General features: G+C 36.4%; 1 protein-coding gene across 3 annotated transcripts in view; it reads right to left on the minus strand.

The window, feature by feature from the left end:
* The window catches only part of ZPBP (zona pellucida binding protein), a 154,312-nt gene that overhangs the window by 104,447 nt on the left and 29,830 nt on the right, over positions 1–20,035 (minus strand). For 2 of the 3 annotated variants that reach the window (XM_033194264.1, XM_033194262.1), the window contains one exon: positions 13,242–13,394. In XM_033194264.1, the coding sequence (XP_033050155.1) occupies positions 13,242–13,394 (153 nt within the window). The remainder of the gene's footprint in view (positions 1–13,241; positions 13,395–20,035) is intronic. The other variant, XM_033194263.1, reaches the window with a different exon arrangement.

Here is a 20,035-nt window from a genome sequence, read left to right on the forward strand (position 1 = left end):
ATGCAAGGCTGGTTCAACATACTCAAATCAATAAACGTAATCCATCACATAAGCAGAATCAATGACAAAAACCACATGATTATCTCAATATATGCAGAAAAGGTCTTTGATAAAAATTCAGCACCCCTTTATGCTAAAAACTCTCAATAAACTAGGTATTGATGGAATGTATCTCAAAATAATAAGAGCTATTTATGACAAACCCACAGCCAATATCATACTGAATGGGCAAAAGCTGGAAGCATTCCCTTTGAAAACTGGCACAAGACAAGGATACCCTCTCTCACTATTCCTATTCAACATAGTATCAGAAGTTCTGGCCAGGGCAATCAGGCAAGAGAAAAACAAAGCGTATTCAAATAGGAAGAGAGGAAGTCAAACTGTCTCTCTTTGCAGATGACATGATTTTATATTTAGAAAACCCCATCATCTCAGCCCCAAATCTCCTTAAGCTGATAAGCAACTTCAGCAAAGTCTCAGGATATAAAATCAATGTGCAAAAATCACAAGCATTCCTATACACCAATAATAGACAGACAGCCAAATCATGAGTGAAATCCCATTCACAATTGCTACAAAGAGAATAAAATACCTGAGAATACAACTTACACAGGATGTGAAGGACCTCTTCAAGGAGAACTACAAACCACTGCTCAAGGAAATAAGAGAGGACACAAACAAATGGAAAAACATCCCATGTTCATGGATAGGAAAAATCAATATACTGAAAATGGTCATAATGCTGAAAGTCATTTATAGATTCAATGCTATCCCCATCAACCTACCATCGACTTTCTTCACAGAATTAGAAAAAAGCTACTTTATATTTCATATGGAACCAAAAAGGAGCCCATATAGCCCAGACAATCCTAAGCAAAAATAACAAAGCTGGAGGCTACCTGACTTCAAACTATACTACAAGGCTAGAGCCATGTAGTATAGTTTTGTAACCAAAACAGCATGGTACTGGTACCAAAACAAATATGTAGACCAATGGAACAGAACACAGGCCTGAGAAATAACGCTACACATCTATAACCATCTGATCTTTGACAAAACTGACGAAAACAAGCAATAACAAAAGGATTCCCTATTTAATAAATGGTGTTGGGAAATCTGGCTAGCCATATGCAAAAAACTGAAACTAGACCTCTTCCTTACACCTTGTACAAAAATTAACTCAAGATAGATTAAAGACTTAAATGTAAGACCTAAAACCATAAAAACCCTAGAAGAAAATCTAGGCAATGCCATTCAGGACATAGTCATGGCCAAAGACTTCATGACTAAAACACCAAAAGCAATGGCAACAAAAGCCAAATTGATAAATGGGATTTAATTTAACTAAAGAGCTTCTGCACAGCAAAATAAACTATCATCAGAGTGAACAGGCAACCTACAGAATGGGAGAAAAATTTTACAATCTATCCATCTGACAAAGGGCTAATATCCAGAATCTACAAGGAACTTAAACAAATTTACAAGAAAAAAAACAAATGACTCCATCAGAAAGTGGGCAAAGGACATGAACAGACACTTCTCAAAAGAAGACATTTATGTGGACAACAAACATATGAAAAAAAGCTCATCATCACTGGCCATTAGAGAAATGCAAATCAAAACCACAAGGAGATACCATCTCACATCAGTTAGAATGGTGATCCTTAAAAAGTCAGGAAACAACAGATGCTGGAGAGGATGTGGAGAAATAGGAACACTTTTACACTGTTGGTGGGAGTGTAAATTAGTTCAACCATTGTGGAAGACAGTGTGGCAATTCCTCAAGGATCTAGAACCAGAAATATCATTTGACCCAGCAATCCCATTGCTGGGTATATGCCTAAAGGATTATAAAATCATACTACTATAAAGACACATGTATATGTATATTTATTGCAGCACTATTCACAATAGCAAAGACTTGCAACCAACCCAAATGACCATCAGTTATTGTCTAGATAAAGAAAATGTGGCACATATATACCATGGAGTACTATGCAGCCATAAAAAAGGATGAGTTCATGTCCTTTGCAGGTACATGGAGGAAGCTAGAAACCATCATTCTCAGCAAACTAACACAGGAATAGAAAACCAAACACCGCATGTTCTCACTCATATGGGGGAACTGAACAATGAGAACACATGGACACAGGGAGTGGACACACCAGGGCCTGTCAGCTGGTGGGGGAGCTAGGGGAGGGACAGCATTAGGAGAAGTACCTAATGTAGATGACAGATTGATGGGTGCAGCAAACCACCATGGCATGTGTATACCTATGCAACAAACCTGCACATTCTACACATGTATCCCAGAACTTAAAAGTATAATTTTAAAAAAAGAAATGGTGGGAGATGTCTTCACAATATATCATGCTTCCACACCCTTTCTGATAAAATCATACACTAATGCTAATGATATATTAAAGGACAATACCAAAAAGCCAAGGCTCAGGTCAAAAAGGAGATGGATATTTTTACAGACCACACAGCAGAGTACATATACAACATGGGGAAAATGTCATAGGGTTGCTGGTCTATGGAACCAGTAGCAGAGAAATGGCAGCAGGAACTTAGCCTCTGTGGAGAATAGTCTTACGTGTTTTTTTATGTGAGATAGGGGACTAAAGCCAGGCTCACAGAATAAAACTAGGGACTGAGTATAGCACTCTGCTCATAGAAGCTAAAAAACCCAAATGGCAAAAAAAATCCCAAATGGCTACAATCGCTGCTTGAAGCTATGGCTCATAACAAGCAGGGTGCCTTATAAGAAAATGATCACAGTTCCTCCTTTGCATCCAGGAACTAAACCAAGACCCCCACAGCTTTCCTGAATGTATGGCAATATCTCCATATCACAATAGGTCATTAGAACACCTGATTTGGAACACAGGCCCAGTGGGTGGAGTGCACGAGGAAGCACTGGATGCGGAACCACTGGACAATGAGAAATACATTTCCATTGAATTTAACAGCAAGGGCACTATTGATGACCTTAACCTTAGTAGTTTCATGCAATTGCAGATGCAAGTACCAGAACAGAATGGGAGGGTAACTGAGGGTGAAAGGAGGAGTCAGGCATACTGAGTGTAGATATCTTTCTCAAGAAATAAAGACTACGCTTCTCCTACAGAGAGTCAGGTATTGGGAACACTGGAAAAAAAAAAAAAAAACAGACTTTAAAGCAATAACAAAAAGTTACTAAAAAAAAAAGGCGGACTTTTACTATGATAAAAAAGGTCAATATATCAGGAAGAAAAAGAACAATTATAAACATATACAGATATTAAAGAGGAATTAGACAATTCAACATTATTTGGAGACATCAATATCCTACTTACAATAATGAATAAAAAAGCTAGGAAGAAGATCAATAAAGAAATAGAAGACCTGAACAACACTATAAACCAAATAGATCTGAGAATCATCTATAGTAAATCGGCCAACAACAGTAGAATATGCATTCTTCTCAAATACACATGGAACATTTTCAAGGATGAAGCATATGCTAAGCCATAAACCTTTGAAATAATACAAATTATTTTCTCTGATAAAGTAAAATTTAAAAATCAGTAACAAAAGAAATTTGAAAACCTCAGAAATGAAAATTAACAGACTCCTAAATAATCAATAGATCAAAGAAAAAATTGAAAGATAAATTAGAAATAATCTTGATACAAATGAAAATGAAGACAAAAATAACAAAACCTATGGCATGCAGGTAAGGCAGCACTTAGAGGGCAATAATATGCCATGCCTGTGGCATATTATAAAAGAAAGCTCTCAAGTAGCCTAATATTTTATCTTCAGACAATGAAAAAGAAAGAGAAAATAGAAAAACTAAATATAAAGCAAGCAGAAGGAATAAAATAATAAAGACTTCAGCAGAGATAAGTGATGTAATAAATAAAAAACAGTGAAAATCAATGAAACCAAAACCAGTTTTTTAAGAAATCAACAGAATTGATCAAACTTGAGCTAAATTTACAAAAACAAGAGATAGAAGACTCAAATTACTAGAATCAGAAATAAAAGGGGAGAGAATACTGACCTTAAAGAAATAAAAGAAATATAAAGGAACACTACAAACAACTGTATGCCAACAAATTAGACACATTTAGATAAAACAAATTCTTTAGGAAGACACAAACTACTGAAACTGACTCAAGCAGAAATAGACAATCTGAATACACTTGTAACAAAAAGGTCGAATTAGTAATCAAAAAACTATCTGTGGATAACAACCCAAGCCCAAATGTCTTCACTGATGAATTCTACCAAACAGACATATTAGCAACAATTCTTCACAAACACTTTCAAAATTGCAACAGAAGGGAATACACACCAGCTCATTCTATGAAGCCAGTAATACCCTGATACCTAAACCAAAGATATCACAAGAAAAGTATAAACCAATATCTCTTATGAACACAAATGCAAAAATTCCCAATAAAATACTAGCAAACCAAATCTAGCAAAATATTGAAAAAAATCATACACCATGACCAAGTGGGATTTATCCCAGGAATGCAAGTTTGGGTTAACATTTAAAAAATCAATTCATGTAACAAACCATAGTAATGAAGTACAAAATAAAAAAACACATTTATATTAACTGATGCAAGAAAAAACATTTGACAAAATCCAACATCCTTTCACAATAAAAACAATCTGCAAATATAAATGTAGAATGAGAGAATTTCTTCCATCTGATAATGGGCACCTACAAGAAACCCACAGCTAACATCATATATACTCAATGGTGAAAGACTAGATTATTTCCCCCAATATTAAGACAAAGATAATGATGCCCACTCTCAACATACTTTTTCAACATGTATCTAAAGTCCTAGCCTCCTCAATAAAAAAAAACAAAAATAAGTAACAAATATTCAGATTGTCTCTGTGTCCACATGCCATGAATGTCTCATGAAGAATCTATAAAAATCTAAAAATCTAGTATTGTTAAGTGACTTTGATAAGGTGGCAGGATAAAAAATCAACATAAAAATAATATTTATTTCTACATATTAGCAATAAATACGTGTAATTCAAAGTGTAAAATATAATATTATTTACAATTATTCTAAAAAATCAAAATAATACACTTAGTATACACTTAACAAAATATGTATATGCAGATAAAAGAAATCAAAGACCTAATTAAATGGATAGACATACCATGTTCATAAACTAGAAGACACAGTATAGTAAGGATGCAATTCTTCCCCAAATTAATCTATAGATTGAATGCAATTCCCATCAAAATCACATTAGGATATTTTGTTGATGCATATAAGAATATTCAAAAATTTATATAGAAACGGACAGACATTTAAATAACAAAGACTATTCTTGGAAGCTATCTTGAAAAGAACACTCTCCTTAGTATTGAGGCTTTCTATATCCTTACAGTAATCAACAATGCAGTACTGGTAGAGGAGGTATAAACCTATAAATCAATGGAAGAAATTACAGAACCTAGAAAAAAAGCACCCACACAAATATTCTCAACCGATTTTTGACAAAGATGCAAAAACAACTCAATGGAAGAAGGATATCCTTTTCAGGAAATAACATTGAAGCAATGTTCAATCCATTTGTAAAAAATAAAATAAAAATCAACCTTAAACCAAGCCTCAGCACACTTTACACAAAAATTAACTGAAAATGCATCCCATAGTTATATATAAAAAGTAAACCTGTGCTGGGAGAACTGGCTAGCCATATGCAGAAATTTGAACCTGGACCCTTTCCTTATGCCTTATTTAAAAATTAACTCAAGATAGATTAAAGACTTAAATGTAAAACCCAAAGTTATAAAAACACTAGAAGAAAACCTAGGCAATACCATTCAGGACACAAGCACGGGCAAAGAGTTCATGACAAAAACACTGAAAGCAATTGCAGCAAAAGCAAAAATTGACAAATGGGATCTAATTAAACTGAAGAGCTTCTACACAGTAAAAGAAACTATCATCACAGCAAACAGGCAATCTACAGAGTGAGAATATCTTTGTACTCCATTCATCTGACAAAGGTCTAATATTCCAGAATCTACAAGGAACTTAAATTTACAAGAAAAAAAAAACCCCATTAAAAAGTGGGCAAAGGACACGAACAGACACTTCTCAAAAGAAGACATTCATGGGGCAAACAAACATATGAAAAAAAGCTCAACATTACTGATCATTAGAGAAATGCAAATCAAAACCATAACAAGATACCATCTCACACCAGTCAGAATAGCCATTATTAAAAGGTCAAGAAACAACAGATGCTGGGGAGGTTGCGGAGAAACAGGAATGCTTTTACACTGTTGGTGGGAGTGTAAATTAGTTCAAACATTGTGGAAGATGTTGTGGCAATTCCTCAAAGATCTGCAACCAGAAATGCCATTTCACCCAGCAATCCCATTACTGAGTATATACCCAAAGAAATATAAATCATTCTATTCCATATCATTGAAGCAAAGACATGGAATCAACCCAAATGCTCATCAGTGATAGACTGGATAAAGAAAATGTGGTACATATACACCATGAAATACTATGCAGCCATACAAAGGAACAAGATCATGTCCTTTACAGGGACATGGATGGAGCTGGAAGCCATTATCCTCAGCAAACTAATGCAGGAACAGAAATGTTCTCACTTATAAGTGGCAGCTGAACAATGAGAACACATCAACACAGGAAGGGGAACAACACACACTGGGGCGTGTTGGTGGTGTGAGGAGGAAGAGCATTAGGAAAACTAGCTAATACATGCTGGGCTTACTATCCAAGTGATGGGCTGATAGGTACAGCAAACCACCATGGCACATGTTTCTGTAACAAGCCTGCACATCCTGCACATTACCCAAGAATTTAAAATAAAAATAAATTTTTTTAAAAAAAAGGAAACCTACAAAACTTTTGGGGAAAAAAAACAGAATATCTTTGGGATCTAGGATGAAGCAAATAATTTTTCATCTTAACACAAAAAGCATGATTCACAAAAGCAAATCTGATAAACTAAATTTTAAAACAGGCTCTGCAAAGATCCTGTCAAGAAGATGAAAAGACAAAATACAGAGTGGAAGAAAATACTTACAAATAATATATATCCAACAAAGAAAGAGTATCTATCTATCTGTGTATGTGTATTAAATATCAAAAAACTCAACAGTAATACACCAAACAATCCAATTAAAAAATGGTCAAAAGATATGAACAGAAATTTTACCAAAGAGGATGTACAGATGGCAAATAAACTCATAATATATTTAATGAATATAAAATATTTTATTAATATAAAATATATTAAATACATCATTAGAAAGTATAGAAATGCAAATTAAGACCATAATGAAATATTACTTCACATCTATCAGAATGGCTAAAACAAAAGATAATTATAACACCAATTGCTGGTGGAGACATGGAGTAACTGGACTATCCTTATATTGTTGGTAGAAATACAAAATGGTACAGCCATTCTGAAATACAGTTTGGCAGTTTCTTATTAAACTAAATATGCAACTATCATATGATCAATCAACTGCACTTTAGGTATTTACCCCACAGAAATACATACTTAGGTCTATAGAAAAACAATCCACAAATGTCCTTAGAAGCTTTATATACAACAGTTAAAAACTCAAAGCAACCTAGATATTTTTCTTTTTTTTTTTTTTTTTTTTTTTTGAGACGGAGTCTCGCTCTACCACCCAGGCTGGAGTGCAGTGGCCGGATCTCAGCTCACTGCAAGCTCCGCCTTCCGGGTTTACGCCATTCTCCTGCCTCAGCCTCCTGAGTAGCTGGGACTACAGGCGCCCGCCACCTCGCCCGGCTAGTTTTTTGTATTTTTTAGTAGAGACGGGGTTTCACGGTGTTAGCCAGGATGGTCTTGATCTCCTGACCTCGTGATCCGCCCGTCTCGGCCTCCCAAAGTGCTGGGATTACAGGCTTGAGCCACCGCACCCGGCCAACCTAGATATTTTTCAATGGGTAAGTCATTAAACAAACTGTGGTATATGCATACTTTGGAATGCAACTCAGCAGTAAGAAAGAGTGTGTGATACATGCACAAAACTTACAGCAATCTCCAAGGAATTTGGAAAAATGAAAAAAAGTCAATCCCCTAAGGTTATGTACTATATATAGCACTGTATTTGTATAATACTTTTGAAATGACAATACAGAATCAGAGAAGATTGGTGGCTGCCAGGAATTCTGGACGGAGATAGGAGGGAAAGCGGGCTCAATTACAAAAGGTCAACACAAGGTATCCTTCTTTTGATGGGACTGCTCTGTATCTTGTCTATGGTTGTAGATACCTGAGTCTACCCATGGGATAAAAATGGCAGAATTATACACACACACACATACACACACACACACACACACACACAAAAGTACACATAAACCTGGAAAAATATGAATAAGATGGGTAGACTGTGACAAAATCACTATCTTAGTTTACAAGATATTATGATTTGGGGAAGCTGGCTAATGAATACATGGAATCTGTCTGTATTATTTCTTGCAACCATACGTTAATCTACATTTATCTCAAAACAAAAAGTTTAACCTGAAAAAACAGGCCTAAGGTTTAACTTGCCTTTTCAAAACCATTCTCAGTCTACTTTTCTAAGCTACTGGACCTTAAATTATTGAAAACTTAGTAATTGCTGAACATTTAATAACCTTTCCTTGTATTTAACTGAAAATGGTTTAAGAGTCAACAATTCGAGTATGACAATGAAGCAGAACAGTTTGAACGCTCAAGCACTTCTGTTCTTGTGTGTGACCTGCAGCCTTAATTTTCTGTGTAAAAATGGTTACATTATTTCCTTAGCTTTATTTGTTGGAGACAAAGAAGCAATGCTTGTTAAGTATGTCAAAACATACTCTTATCTTCAGAATTTTTGTTAATATATCATAGAAGATAGATTTTTCATTTGCCCAGAAAGCTCGTATAACGCATTTGGAAATTTCTGCTCTGTAACGTCTTTAGAGCTGACAGTCTGTTTTTTACTTCATGCTGAAAAGTGTCATCTTATGGTTTTGTGAACTGGCCAGAAATTCACAGGTTTTAAGGGCCTTGAGAAAATTTATATTGAACATTGCTCTTTGTCTAACAAATAAAATATGTTAATTTATTCCTCTTTTAAAAAATAGGCCTAGAAAATATAGGAAACAATTTTTCTTTTCTTCTTCTTTTTTGTTTTCTAAGGCTGAGTCTCACTCTGTCATCCAGCCTGGAATACAGTGGTGTGATCCGGGTTCACTGCAGCTTCTAGTTCAAGTGATTCTCTGGCCTCAGTCTCCTGAGTAGCTGGGATTATAGGCATGCACCACCACGCCTGGCTAATTTTTTTGTATTTTTAGTAGAGACGGTGTTTTTCCATGTTGCCCAGGCTGGTCTCGAACTCCTGGTCTCAAGCGATCCACCCGCCTCAGCCTCCCAAAGTTCTGGGCAATTTTTATTTTCTAGATAGGAAACAATCTCTTAGAAAACAAAACTAAACAAAACAAAAGCAAAACAACTCAGAGAATTAAAACTGATAGGTCTCATTACAAAAAAAAGAAAAAATTGAAACTTCTGTTAGTATAAACATCTTAAGTGAGAGAACGTAGAAATTATTTACAGCATGCATAAGAAAAGGCTAGTATCCAGAACAGCAAAATATCTAAAAATTAGTAAGAAAAAGACAAACTATGCAAAAGGAAGATGACAACTGAATTGAAAAGGCAATCTACTGAATAATAAAAATATGAAAAGATGTTCTAACTTACTAATAATTAAGGAAGTGTATATTAAAGCAATGAATCACCATTTTATACATAGTGTCTTGCCATATTCAAAACTGATAACAATTCTTGATTTTATTTTGTAATTTTCTAAAATTTTTTATGGTTTTTAATATATACAGAAAATTATAAGTTGATTTTACTTCTTACAATCCAGGTAATGGTGAATATCTTGCTCAACACAGTAAAAAACATGAGTCAAAAAGAAAATGCCACTTGTAGTTTATACAAAATTTTAAAATTTGGAATTATCCTTTACTTAGAATATAAGAGATTAATAAGCTAAAAACAAAATACAGAATAAAATGCATTTGACATAAAATTAATATCTACATAGCTATACATCTCTCTGTAGCTATTCAGACACACAGACATACACACAGAGAGAGCTCACACAAATAAGATTTGAATAACCCACCAAAGACCAAAAAATGCATATTAAAACTATAAAATACCATTAATTTATTATATTGGCAACACTTCAAAATATAGCATTAAAAGGGTTTTAGAAACTGAGGTTCTCATCTATTATAGCAGGGTTGCAAATTGCTATACAAAAGAATCAATCAAAATAGCACTATGAATTCCCTGCAGATTTTCCTTTACAGAATTCATCTTTCTGAAAGACTAACAACTTATCTTACAAAATACAGCAATGTTAGTATGGTGGGGGGGTATAGTGTATGTGTGTGTATACACAGATCAACGGCAGATGGATGGATGGACACATATTTAAATGTTCCACACAGTACCATCTGAGGTAGGGAAAATGTGAAACAAACTAAATAGTAATTAACTGAAGAATTCTCAAATAAAATCTGAAACTCCATGAGCTATTAGAAAGATTAAAGGAGGTATGTATAATAAAATAGAATCAATTGCATTGGTTTTAAGCATTAAAGGAGTAGGTCTTCAAAGTCAGTTTATTAATCAGGTCTTCATCCTGCTGGCATTCATATAACAGTGGTATACATAGTAGGATACCATAAAGCATAAGAATACTAACTCTAGGACCAGAATTCCTAAATTGAAATCTGAGTTCTCCCCTCCCCTCCTTAATAGCTGTGGTCTTCAGAAAGTCACTTAACCACTCTGTTTCCTTACAAGACCAAAAATCGCAGTGCCTACATCACGGTTTGTGGTGAAATACATTTAATATACATAAATTAGAACAATGCTTACACTCAGCAAGCATTACATAAATATGGATTTTGCTGTTGTTGCAATAATTACATGTAAAAACACAGCACCGCCTGCTATATCATAAGTGCTCAGTAAATACTAGCTATCATTATCATTATTATAAACCAGTACTCATTTTAGGTACTTCTACATTTGTTAGCATATGTGAATATGTACTTATGAGTGATTCTGAAGTACATTTATTATAAGTTAGGTACATGAAGTAACAAGAGGGAGATAACTACTATGTAACAAAAATGAAACATGACTGATTAAAAGGTTTTAACAAATTATTTGTCTAACAAAGTTAATTATCTTACCAAAACATTATGTCTCTCTTTGGCTATACGGGAAAGTATATTTTGATTAACCAAAATATTATCAAGAAACCACTAATAATTCTGCACCCTTGCTGTCAAAGTAATGGTGTATAAGTTATCTTATTGACACTGTAACAAATTACCACATACCTAATGTTCTAAACAACACAAATTTATGACCTTAAGGCTGTGGAGATCAGAAACCCAAAATGAGTCTTACTAAGTAAAAATCAAGCTGTATTCATTCTGAAAGCTTTAGGGGGAATCCAATTCTTTGCCATTTCCAGCTGTGGTGGCTGCTTGTATTATTTGGCATGTGGCTTCTTTGATCTTCAAAGAAAATCACTGCAACTTCTCCTTTTGTCAGCACATTTCCTTTGACCCTCTTGCCTTCCTCTTAGAAGGAACCCTGTGATTACACTGAACCTACCCAGATAATTCAGGATAATCTCATCACAATCCATCTGCTAAATCCCTTTTTCCATGTAGGGCAATGCACTTATATGTTCTGGATATGACTAGATATGGACATGTTTAGGAGCCATTATTCTGTCTGCCACACATGGGTCCCACTAGTGAGATGGAACCTACAAGCAACTTGGGTTCAGGCTGTTCTCCTGCCTACTCCATATTGACAGAGCAGGAGCACCGTCATCTCAGACAAACACCGCCACTTTAAGTTCCAGTTCCCCTTCTAGCCTCATGCATTTCATGGAAATCACTTCTCTTCTAAATACAAGCAGCCAGAAAGAACAGACAGTAAAACACAGATAAGACAACTGGGGCACAGAGGGAGATGGGTTAAAGTCTCTTGGGTAACTGCCAAACCTCACCCTTATACAATGGGTCCCAGTAAAACAGTGGGCCTTGGCCAGAGGCGGTGGCTCATGCCTGTAATCCCAGCATTTTGGGAGGCTGAGGTGAGCAGATCATGAGGTCAGGAAATCAAGACCATCCTGGCTAACACGGTGATACCCATCTCCACCAAAAATACAAAAAATTAGCTGGGTGTGGTGGCATGTGCCTGTAGTCCCAGCTAGTCAGGAAGCTGAGACAGGAGAATCGCTTGAACCCAGGAGGTGGAGGTTGCAGTGAGCTGAGATGGCGCCACTGCACTCCAGCCTGGGTGACAGAGTGAGACTCCGTCTCAAAAAAAAATAAAAAAGTGGGCCTTAATAAGCACATTCCTTTCCCTTTCCCTTCGGGTGCACTAAGATAGGGAAGCTAAAAGCAGATTTGGGGGATATGCCTGCAGCTGCAAAAAGATGCATGGGAACAGACACACAACTCTCCCTCCCAGATAAGCACAACAAAGAGACACAGAAGCAGTCCAAGCCTCTGATAAACTCTCCCACCCTGAATCCTTAAAAACTCTTAGTCTGTAAGAGAGTGTGCCTCTGACCTAACTCAGCCAGAAGGCATCTCTCAGGTTTGTTTTCTAAAATAAACCTGTCTTGACTGGAGAGCCACCTTTTCATGTTTCTTTCCTCTTTCTGTAATTCTTACAAATATCAACTGACCTCTGCCAGTTGTAAGCCTCAAAAGGTCAACCCGCCAGAAAAGGAATTTACAGTGGTGTTTCACGCTCCTGTTTTGGGGGATGGCAGTGTACCAGAAATCATGATACTCAAATTTAAAATACTTAGAATTCAACATAGTACAAGCCATAATATCATAATAAGTTGAAAAGATTTATACATCCCTGGCCCTATTCATCTGCGTGTACATGTCAACATTCCCCTGAAGAAAAAAAGACTGCGATCTGTTAACCATTCTGTGCCCTCACCACTAACCCTTTACAAAGTACTTACATAGGGAGGCAGTAATTCTTTTTTAATTAAATGAGACTAAAAAATAAAGTCTCTTTAAGACAAACCTACTTAAACATATTTAAATGTTTAAAATCATTAAGGAAGGTTAAAACACAACTAACTTTACTTCTTACCATATATAGCATATTTTAGTTGAAGACGTTTTACAATTTCTTCCACAGTAGGTTTATATTCGAGGAAACATGTATAAATTCCACTCATACTCTCCTCAAAATTTTGGAACACAAGGCTTCCTGTGGATGTTACTTGTGCAGTGTGGTTTTCTACTAAAGGAATAAGATACAGTTATGAGTTGCTTAAATTACATGAGACAACTACCAAAACATTTTCTCAGCAAGGTAAAACCATCATAATTTACCAACACAGTCAACGAAAGGAGTAGGGGGCATAGCTAGGACATTGCATCTGGTGTCTGCTAACGGTGGATGCCAGGATAACCTTCTTACTGACAGATGTTCACTAACCAGAGTTCATCAATTACATTGTTGCCGAAGTAGAAAGAGACTAACAAGGATACATACAGAATATACTCCTAATCTGCTCCTTGCATTGAACTGGGCACGATCAGAAATACAGTAGACATATATACAAATATATACACATAAATATATACACATACTTTAACATGATTATATTTATATTCAATGACAAATTAGGCCCTCAGTAAGCTTACAAACTATATATGAAACAATTAAATAATACACCCAGAACAAAGGCTATCAGAATATAATCACTAACAAGAGATTTCTTATTACTACACATGATAAAAGGCAAAATTTAGCTTATAAATTTGAGGTTTGCAGAAGAAGAAAAATACTGGATATGAGATCACCTGACTTGCCCAACATCACATAATCACACAGTTGCAGTGCTGGGGGTTACAATGGGATGTAAGCACCCTTTTCATTTCAACATACTTCATTATTTAAGTGTCATACAGGGAGAAAGCTATGTTGTGAACTGAAAAGTAAATCTGCCTTTGGAGGCATTGACGCGCGGGTTTGAGACCTACCTTTCCCTCTCACAAACTGTAACTGTGAGTAACCTATTAATCTTTCTGAGATCCAGTTCCCTCATTTGTACAATGAAAAATCAAAATATATGATAGCCTATCTCACCGGATTTCTCTGTATAACAAATACAACGAATGCTAAAGTACTTGAAAAAGCTATAAATCTGTTATTCTGAAAGTTTATAACCACAGTTTTTCATTAGAAAAATTCTTAGATATTAAAATTTGCTTAGTCAATAATTTGATATTCCATTCATTAGAACTGAAAGTACTACATCAGGAAATAATTGTCTACCTTTTTTCTTTTTTCTATTTTAGGTAAATGATTTATTGCTTATAAATTTTAAGTTGAAATATTTCTCCAAGACAAATGATGAGTGTTCATAGGGATGAAATGTTCATTATTTATTTGTTCAATAAATATTTACTGAGTGTCTAGTACATACAAGCCCTGCTTCAGGTATTGAAAGAGAAATGAACAGATGGATATACCCACCCTCAAGGAATTTACATAGAGCATTATGCCTTGAGAACTTCCATTTCTATATCCTGGATGAAGCTGAAAAATGTGATATGAATTTAGAATACATTTCCATTGTAATGCCTATTTCTTCATGATTATCTTTTGATGAAATATTACATATTTATCCTAACACACCAAGTGTTTTATAAACAAAGTCAACAGTTTGCAAGAGTTCACCATGTACTTCAGCAGAAACACCTCGTAGAGATATAATAAAGGGTTCTCATGAAGTTTAAAGAAATTATAGAATATTACGTCATCAATGAGATTATATATTCCTTGGCAATCATTTGAAATGAATGTTTCCCACACTAGAGAAAGCAATTAATAGGTGTATCAAAATATATACCTAAATGCCGACTACAACACTAAACATTATGACAGCCAGAAAATGTAGTAGTATACAATCTATAATAAAATGCCCCCCGACTGCCTTCTTATTTAAAAAATGTTTAAGTTGATCTAAAAAATAAGGGGGCTCAGAGCCAAGATAGCCAACGAGACACAGCCAGCAAGAGCTTCTCCCACCAAGAGATAAGACCATCAAGAAGACTAGCACACTCTGAGCAGATGTTCAGAAGGAAGGCATTGAGAGTAGACAGAGGGAGGACACCGACCCTGGACTGAAGGAGCAAGAAGGTGGGGACCCTGCACAGGGTATCCAAGCATCAGGAATTACTCCTCGCCCTGAGTGGCTCCTGGGGAAGGGATACGTTAAATAGACATGGAGTGGCCCACTGTCACTACGGACCTCTAGAATCCCAGCTACAGGAGAACCCATGGATATTTGGGCTGGCAAGGGAGAGCTTCTTGGAGAGTTGGTGGGGACAAGGCTCCCCTGCCTGGAACCCAGAGCATTTGCCATGGGACCTGCTGCAGTGGAGCACGGCCAGGGACACCATCCCCCAAGGCTTGCCAAAATCAGAGCTGAACTGAACAAAATTGTGACACAAAAAAACATACAAAAGATCAACAAAACCAAAGGCTGGTTTTCTGAAAGAATAAATAAGACTGGTAGACTGCTAGCTGGACTAATAGAGCAAAAAAAAAGAGAGAGGATCCAAATAAACACCATCAGAAATGACAAAGGGGACATTACCACTGACGCCAGAGACATATATAAAACCCTCAGAGACTATTACAAACACTTCCCTGCCCATTAACTAGAAACCCTAGAGAAATGGATACATTGCTAGAAACATACACCCTCTCCCATGATTGAACCAGGAAGAAACTGAAAACCTGAACAGACCAGTAGTGAGTTCTGACACTGAAACTGTAACTAAAAACTCACCAACAACAAAAAGCCCTGGACCAGACAGATTCACAGCCAAATTCCACCTGACATATAAAGAAGGTCTGGTACCAATCCTAGCTAAACTATTCCAAAAAACTGAGGAGGATCGACTCTTTCCTAGCTCATTCTATGAGGCCAGTATCATTCTGATATGAAAATCTGGTGGACACAAAATGAAAAAAGAAAATTTTAGGATAATAACCCTGATGAACATAGATGCAAAAATCCTCAAAAAATACTAGCCTAGCAAATCCAGAAGCACATCAAAAAGCTAATTCATCACAATCAAATAGGGTTTATCCCTGTGATGCAAGGTTGGTTCAACATACACAAAACATAAATTTGATTCATCACAGAAACAAAACTAAAAACAAAAATCACATGATCATCTCAACAGACACAGAAAAGCCATGCAATGAAATTCAACCTCCCTTTATGTTAAAAACCCTCAATAAACTGGGCATCAAAGGAACATACCTCAACATAATTATAGCCATGTGTGACAAACCCACAGTCAACATCATACTAAACAGGCAACAGTTAGAGGCATTTCCCCTTGAGAATCAGAACAAGAAAAGAATGCACACCCTCACCACTCCTATTAACATAGTTCTGGAAGTTCAAACCAGGGCATCAGGCAAGAGAAATAAATAAAAAGTCATACAAATAGGAAGAGAGGACTTCAAATTATCTGCCTTCACAGACTATTTGATTCTATACCTAGAAAATTCCATCGTGGCCTGGCGTGGTGGCCCACACCCATAATCCCAGCATGTTGAGAGGTCGAGGCAGGCAGATCATTTGAGGCCAAGAGTTCAAGGCTAGCCTAGCCAACATAGTGAAACTCCATCTCTACTAAAAATACTAAAATTAGCCAGGCATAGTGGTGCATGCCTGTAATCCCAGCTAATAAAGGTTGATTTTAATGATTTTAATGATTTCTCCTGGCTACTCCATATTGACAGAGCAGGAGCACCATCATCTTGAACAAACACTGCCACTTTAAGTTCCATCTCTCCTTCCAGCCTGATGCATTTCAGGGAAATCATCTCTCTTCTAATTACAAGCAGTCAGAAAGAGCAGACAGTAAAACACAGATAAGACAGGAAGCTGAGGCACGAGAATGGCTTGAACCTGAGAGGCAGAGGTTGCAGTGAGCAGAGATCACACCACTGCACTCCAGCCTGGGTGACAGAGTGAGACTACATCTCAAAAAAACAAAGCACACAAACAAACAGAAAAAACATTGCTTCTGTTCAAAGGCTTCTAGATCTGAAAAACAACTCCAGCAAAGTTCCAAGATACAAAATCAATATACAAAAATCAGTAGCAGTTCTACACACCAATAACATCCAAACTGAGAACCAAATCAAGAACACAATCCCATTCACAATGGCCACAAAAGAATAAAATACCTAGGAATACAATTAAGGGAGGTGAAAGATCTCTACGATGAGAATTACAAAGTACTGCTTGAAGAAATCACAGATGACACAAACATATGGAAAAACATTCCATGCTCATGGGTAGAATCAATATTGTTAAAATAACCATACTACCCAAAACAGTTTACAGATTCAATGCTTTTCCCATCAAATTACCAGTGAAATTTTTCATAGATTAGAAAAAACCTACTATAAAACTCATACGGAACCAAAAAAGAGCTGGAACAGCCAAAGTAATCCTACGTAAAAAGAGCAAAGCCAGAAGCAACACACTACCTGACTTCAAACTATACTACAGGGCTCTAGCAACTAAAACAGCATAATACTGGTATAAAAACAGATATATAGACTAATGGAACAGAATAGAGACCCTACAAATAAAGTCACACACCTACAACCATCTGATCTTTGACAAAAATGGCACAAACAAGCAATGGAGAAATGAGTCCCTATTCAATAAATGGTGCTGGAATAACTGCCTAGCCACATGCATAAGATTGAAACTGGCGCTCTTCCTTCCACCATACATAAAAAATCAATGCAAGATGAATTAAAGACTTAAATGTAAGGGACTCCCGGAGAAAGGGCAAAGCAAGATGGCTAAATAGAAGGCTCTATTGATCATCCTTCCTGCAAGGACACCAAGCTAACAACTATACACAAAAAAAATACCTTCTCTTAATAACAAAAATCAGATGAGCACTCATAGTGCCTGGTTTTAACTTCATACTGTAGTAGGATTGATAAAGAATCAGAGAGACTGATGGGATTCAGGAGGATATATATTATTTAGGTGCACCAGCCTAGTCGGATTAACATCGAAAGGACTGAGCCCCAAACAAAGAGTCATTACCTTTTAAGCATTTTGTGGGGTCAGGGAAGATCTGTGCAGGTGGAAGCATGTTACAGAAGCGAGAAACAAAGACAGTTATTCAATTAATTGAGACATGCATTTCATCATTTTTTACTTTTCAAGAAATAACATGTTTTACGACTTGAGTCTATCTGTCTAGTGACCTTGCAGCTGCACAGCTAGAGAAACAGGGTCTTCACAATGCCTGGAAAAGGAGGAGAGATAAAGCTCACTAGCCACAGATAAACAGGCAGTTAATTTTTGAAGGACTCCAGCTCTTTCTTTTTCTCAGGGGGAATTGGGTTTTCTTACATACAACTGAATTTCTGCTTACACATTTTTTAATTTCTGTTCCATTCCCCCATTTGGTGCTTTTTATCACAAAGGCGTTAATAGAAAGCACCACTATTTGCCATCTCTTCGCGGAGCTGAGCTTTTTCTTCTACTGGCAGCAGCTGATATTTGGTTAGTGCCATCAATTGCACAGTAGTGTGTCAGGTTACTACTGCCTCTATAGTTGACTGAACACTCCTAACAAACAGAGGTAAAAGGCAAGGGAGGATGAGGCAGATGCCAAGAATAAGCAAGAACCTACCAGTGAGGGCTTTGAATCTTTTAAAGCTTGAGAACCATTTTTTAAACAAGGAATCCGGGGACCACCTGGACTAAGTCTGAACTGGAACATGGGCCAACTCACACATTCTAGCTGTGATTTCCATGATAGCTTGGCCATTATCATCAATTTCTAGGCAATAGTTGGTTAAATTAAATTTTTCACATACTCTTCCTTCTGAGGCTAAGAGGCAATCTAAAGCTAATCTATTTTGATATATAGCATTTTTTATTTGTATTGCTTGCATTGCCAATAAATCTAGTGCCCTTGATGTTTCATTGGTTATAATTTCAAGAACTTCCTGCAACCTTATGATGCAGTTGAACATATAGATTAGGGTGCGGTACCCCCATGACCCATCTTGCACCCATATAGCTGGCCTATAATATTTAATGATTTTTTCAGGAGGCCATTCATTATCTTTCCAGTCTCTTATGTCCACATCTCTTTGACGTTTGTGTCTATTTTTGTAATTATGCTTCTATTTTTTATTTTTATCATAAACTGGATCTCTTAATGGTTCCTCTTGCTTTAGAGGAATTAGAAAGAAGGATGGCTTGATTGTTTTTAACATACACGCCCTCATCCATTTAGCCAGCAATTGCCAATATGCCCATGCTCTACAGATCTAATACAGGTCAGAGGGTGCCTTCCAAGCATTTGGAGCCTCTAGTTGATCTCATGAGTGGCTTAGAGAATCAAGAGAAAGTGTTTGGATCTGGTAAGTAGGAGTTGTTCTGGGCATTTCTCCGTAGGGTTTTGTTTTTAGTCTTATTTATAATACTGTTGCCTTAGGCAGGTTGTTTTTCCTACTGCTTCTGTGAAAGCCTTTTCTTATCAGGTGATACAGTACTTTTCAATTATGGCAGTTTTTAACAAGCAAACACTGGCCGAAGCTGTTGGTTCACTGGCCAGGTTAGGGGAAGTGAAGTTATCTTGTGGTATTAATTTTTTTGCCTCCCATGGCCACTGGTCTCCCATTTTTGTTTCTCCATATATATGTGGAGAAACACACATATGAGGAAATTCTTAAGCTGCCAGCTATGTTTTCAGCTAGTTGAGCAAATAACTTTTTGGTTGATGGGAGAAGCTCAGGCACTGACTGATTAAAATGCTTATAGAATGACTTATGGTCCTGGAATTGCAGGGTTGGATGCATTTGAG

Source organism: Trachypithecus francoisi, unplaced genomic scaffold (assembly GCF_009764315.1).
Source record: "Trachypithecus francoisi isolate TF-2019V2 unplaced genomic scaffold, Tfra_2.0 Lachesis_group4, whole genome shotgun sequence".
NCBI classification, from domain to species: domain Eukaryota; kingdom Metazoa; phylum Chordata; class Mammalia; order Primates; family Cercopithecidae; genus Trachypithecus; species Trachypithecus francoisi.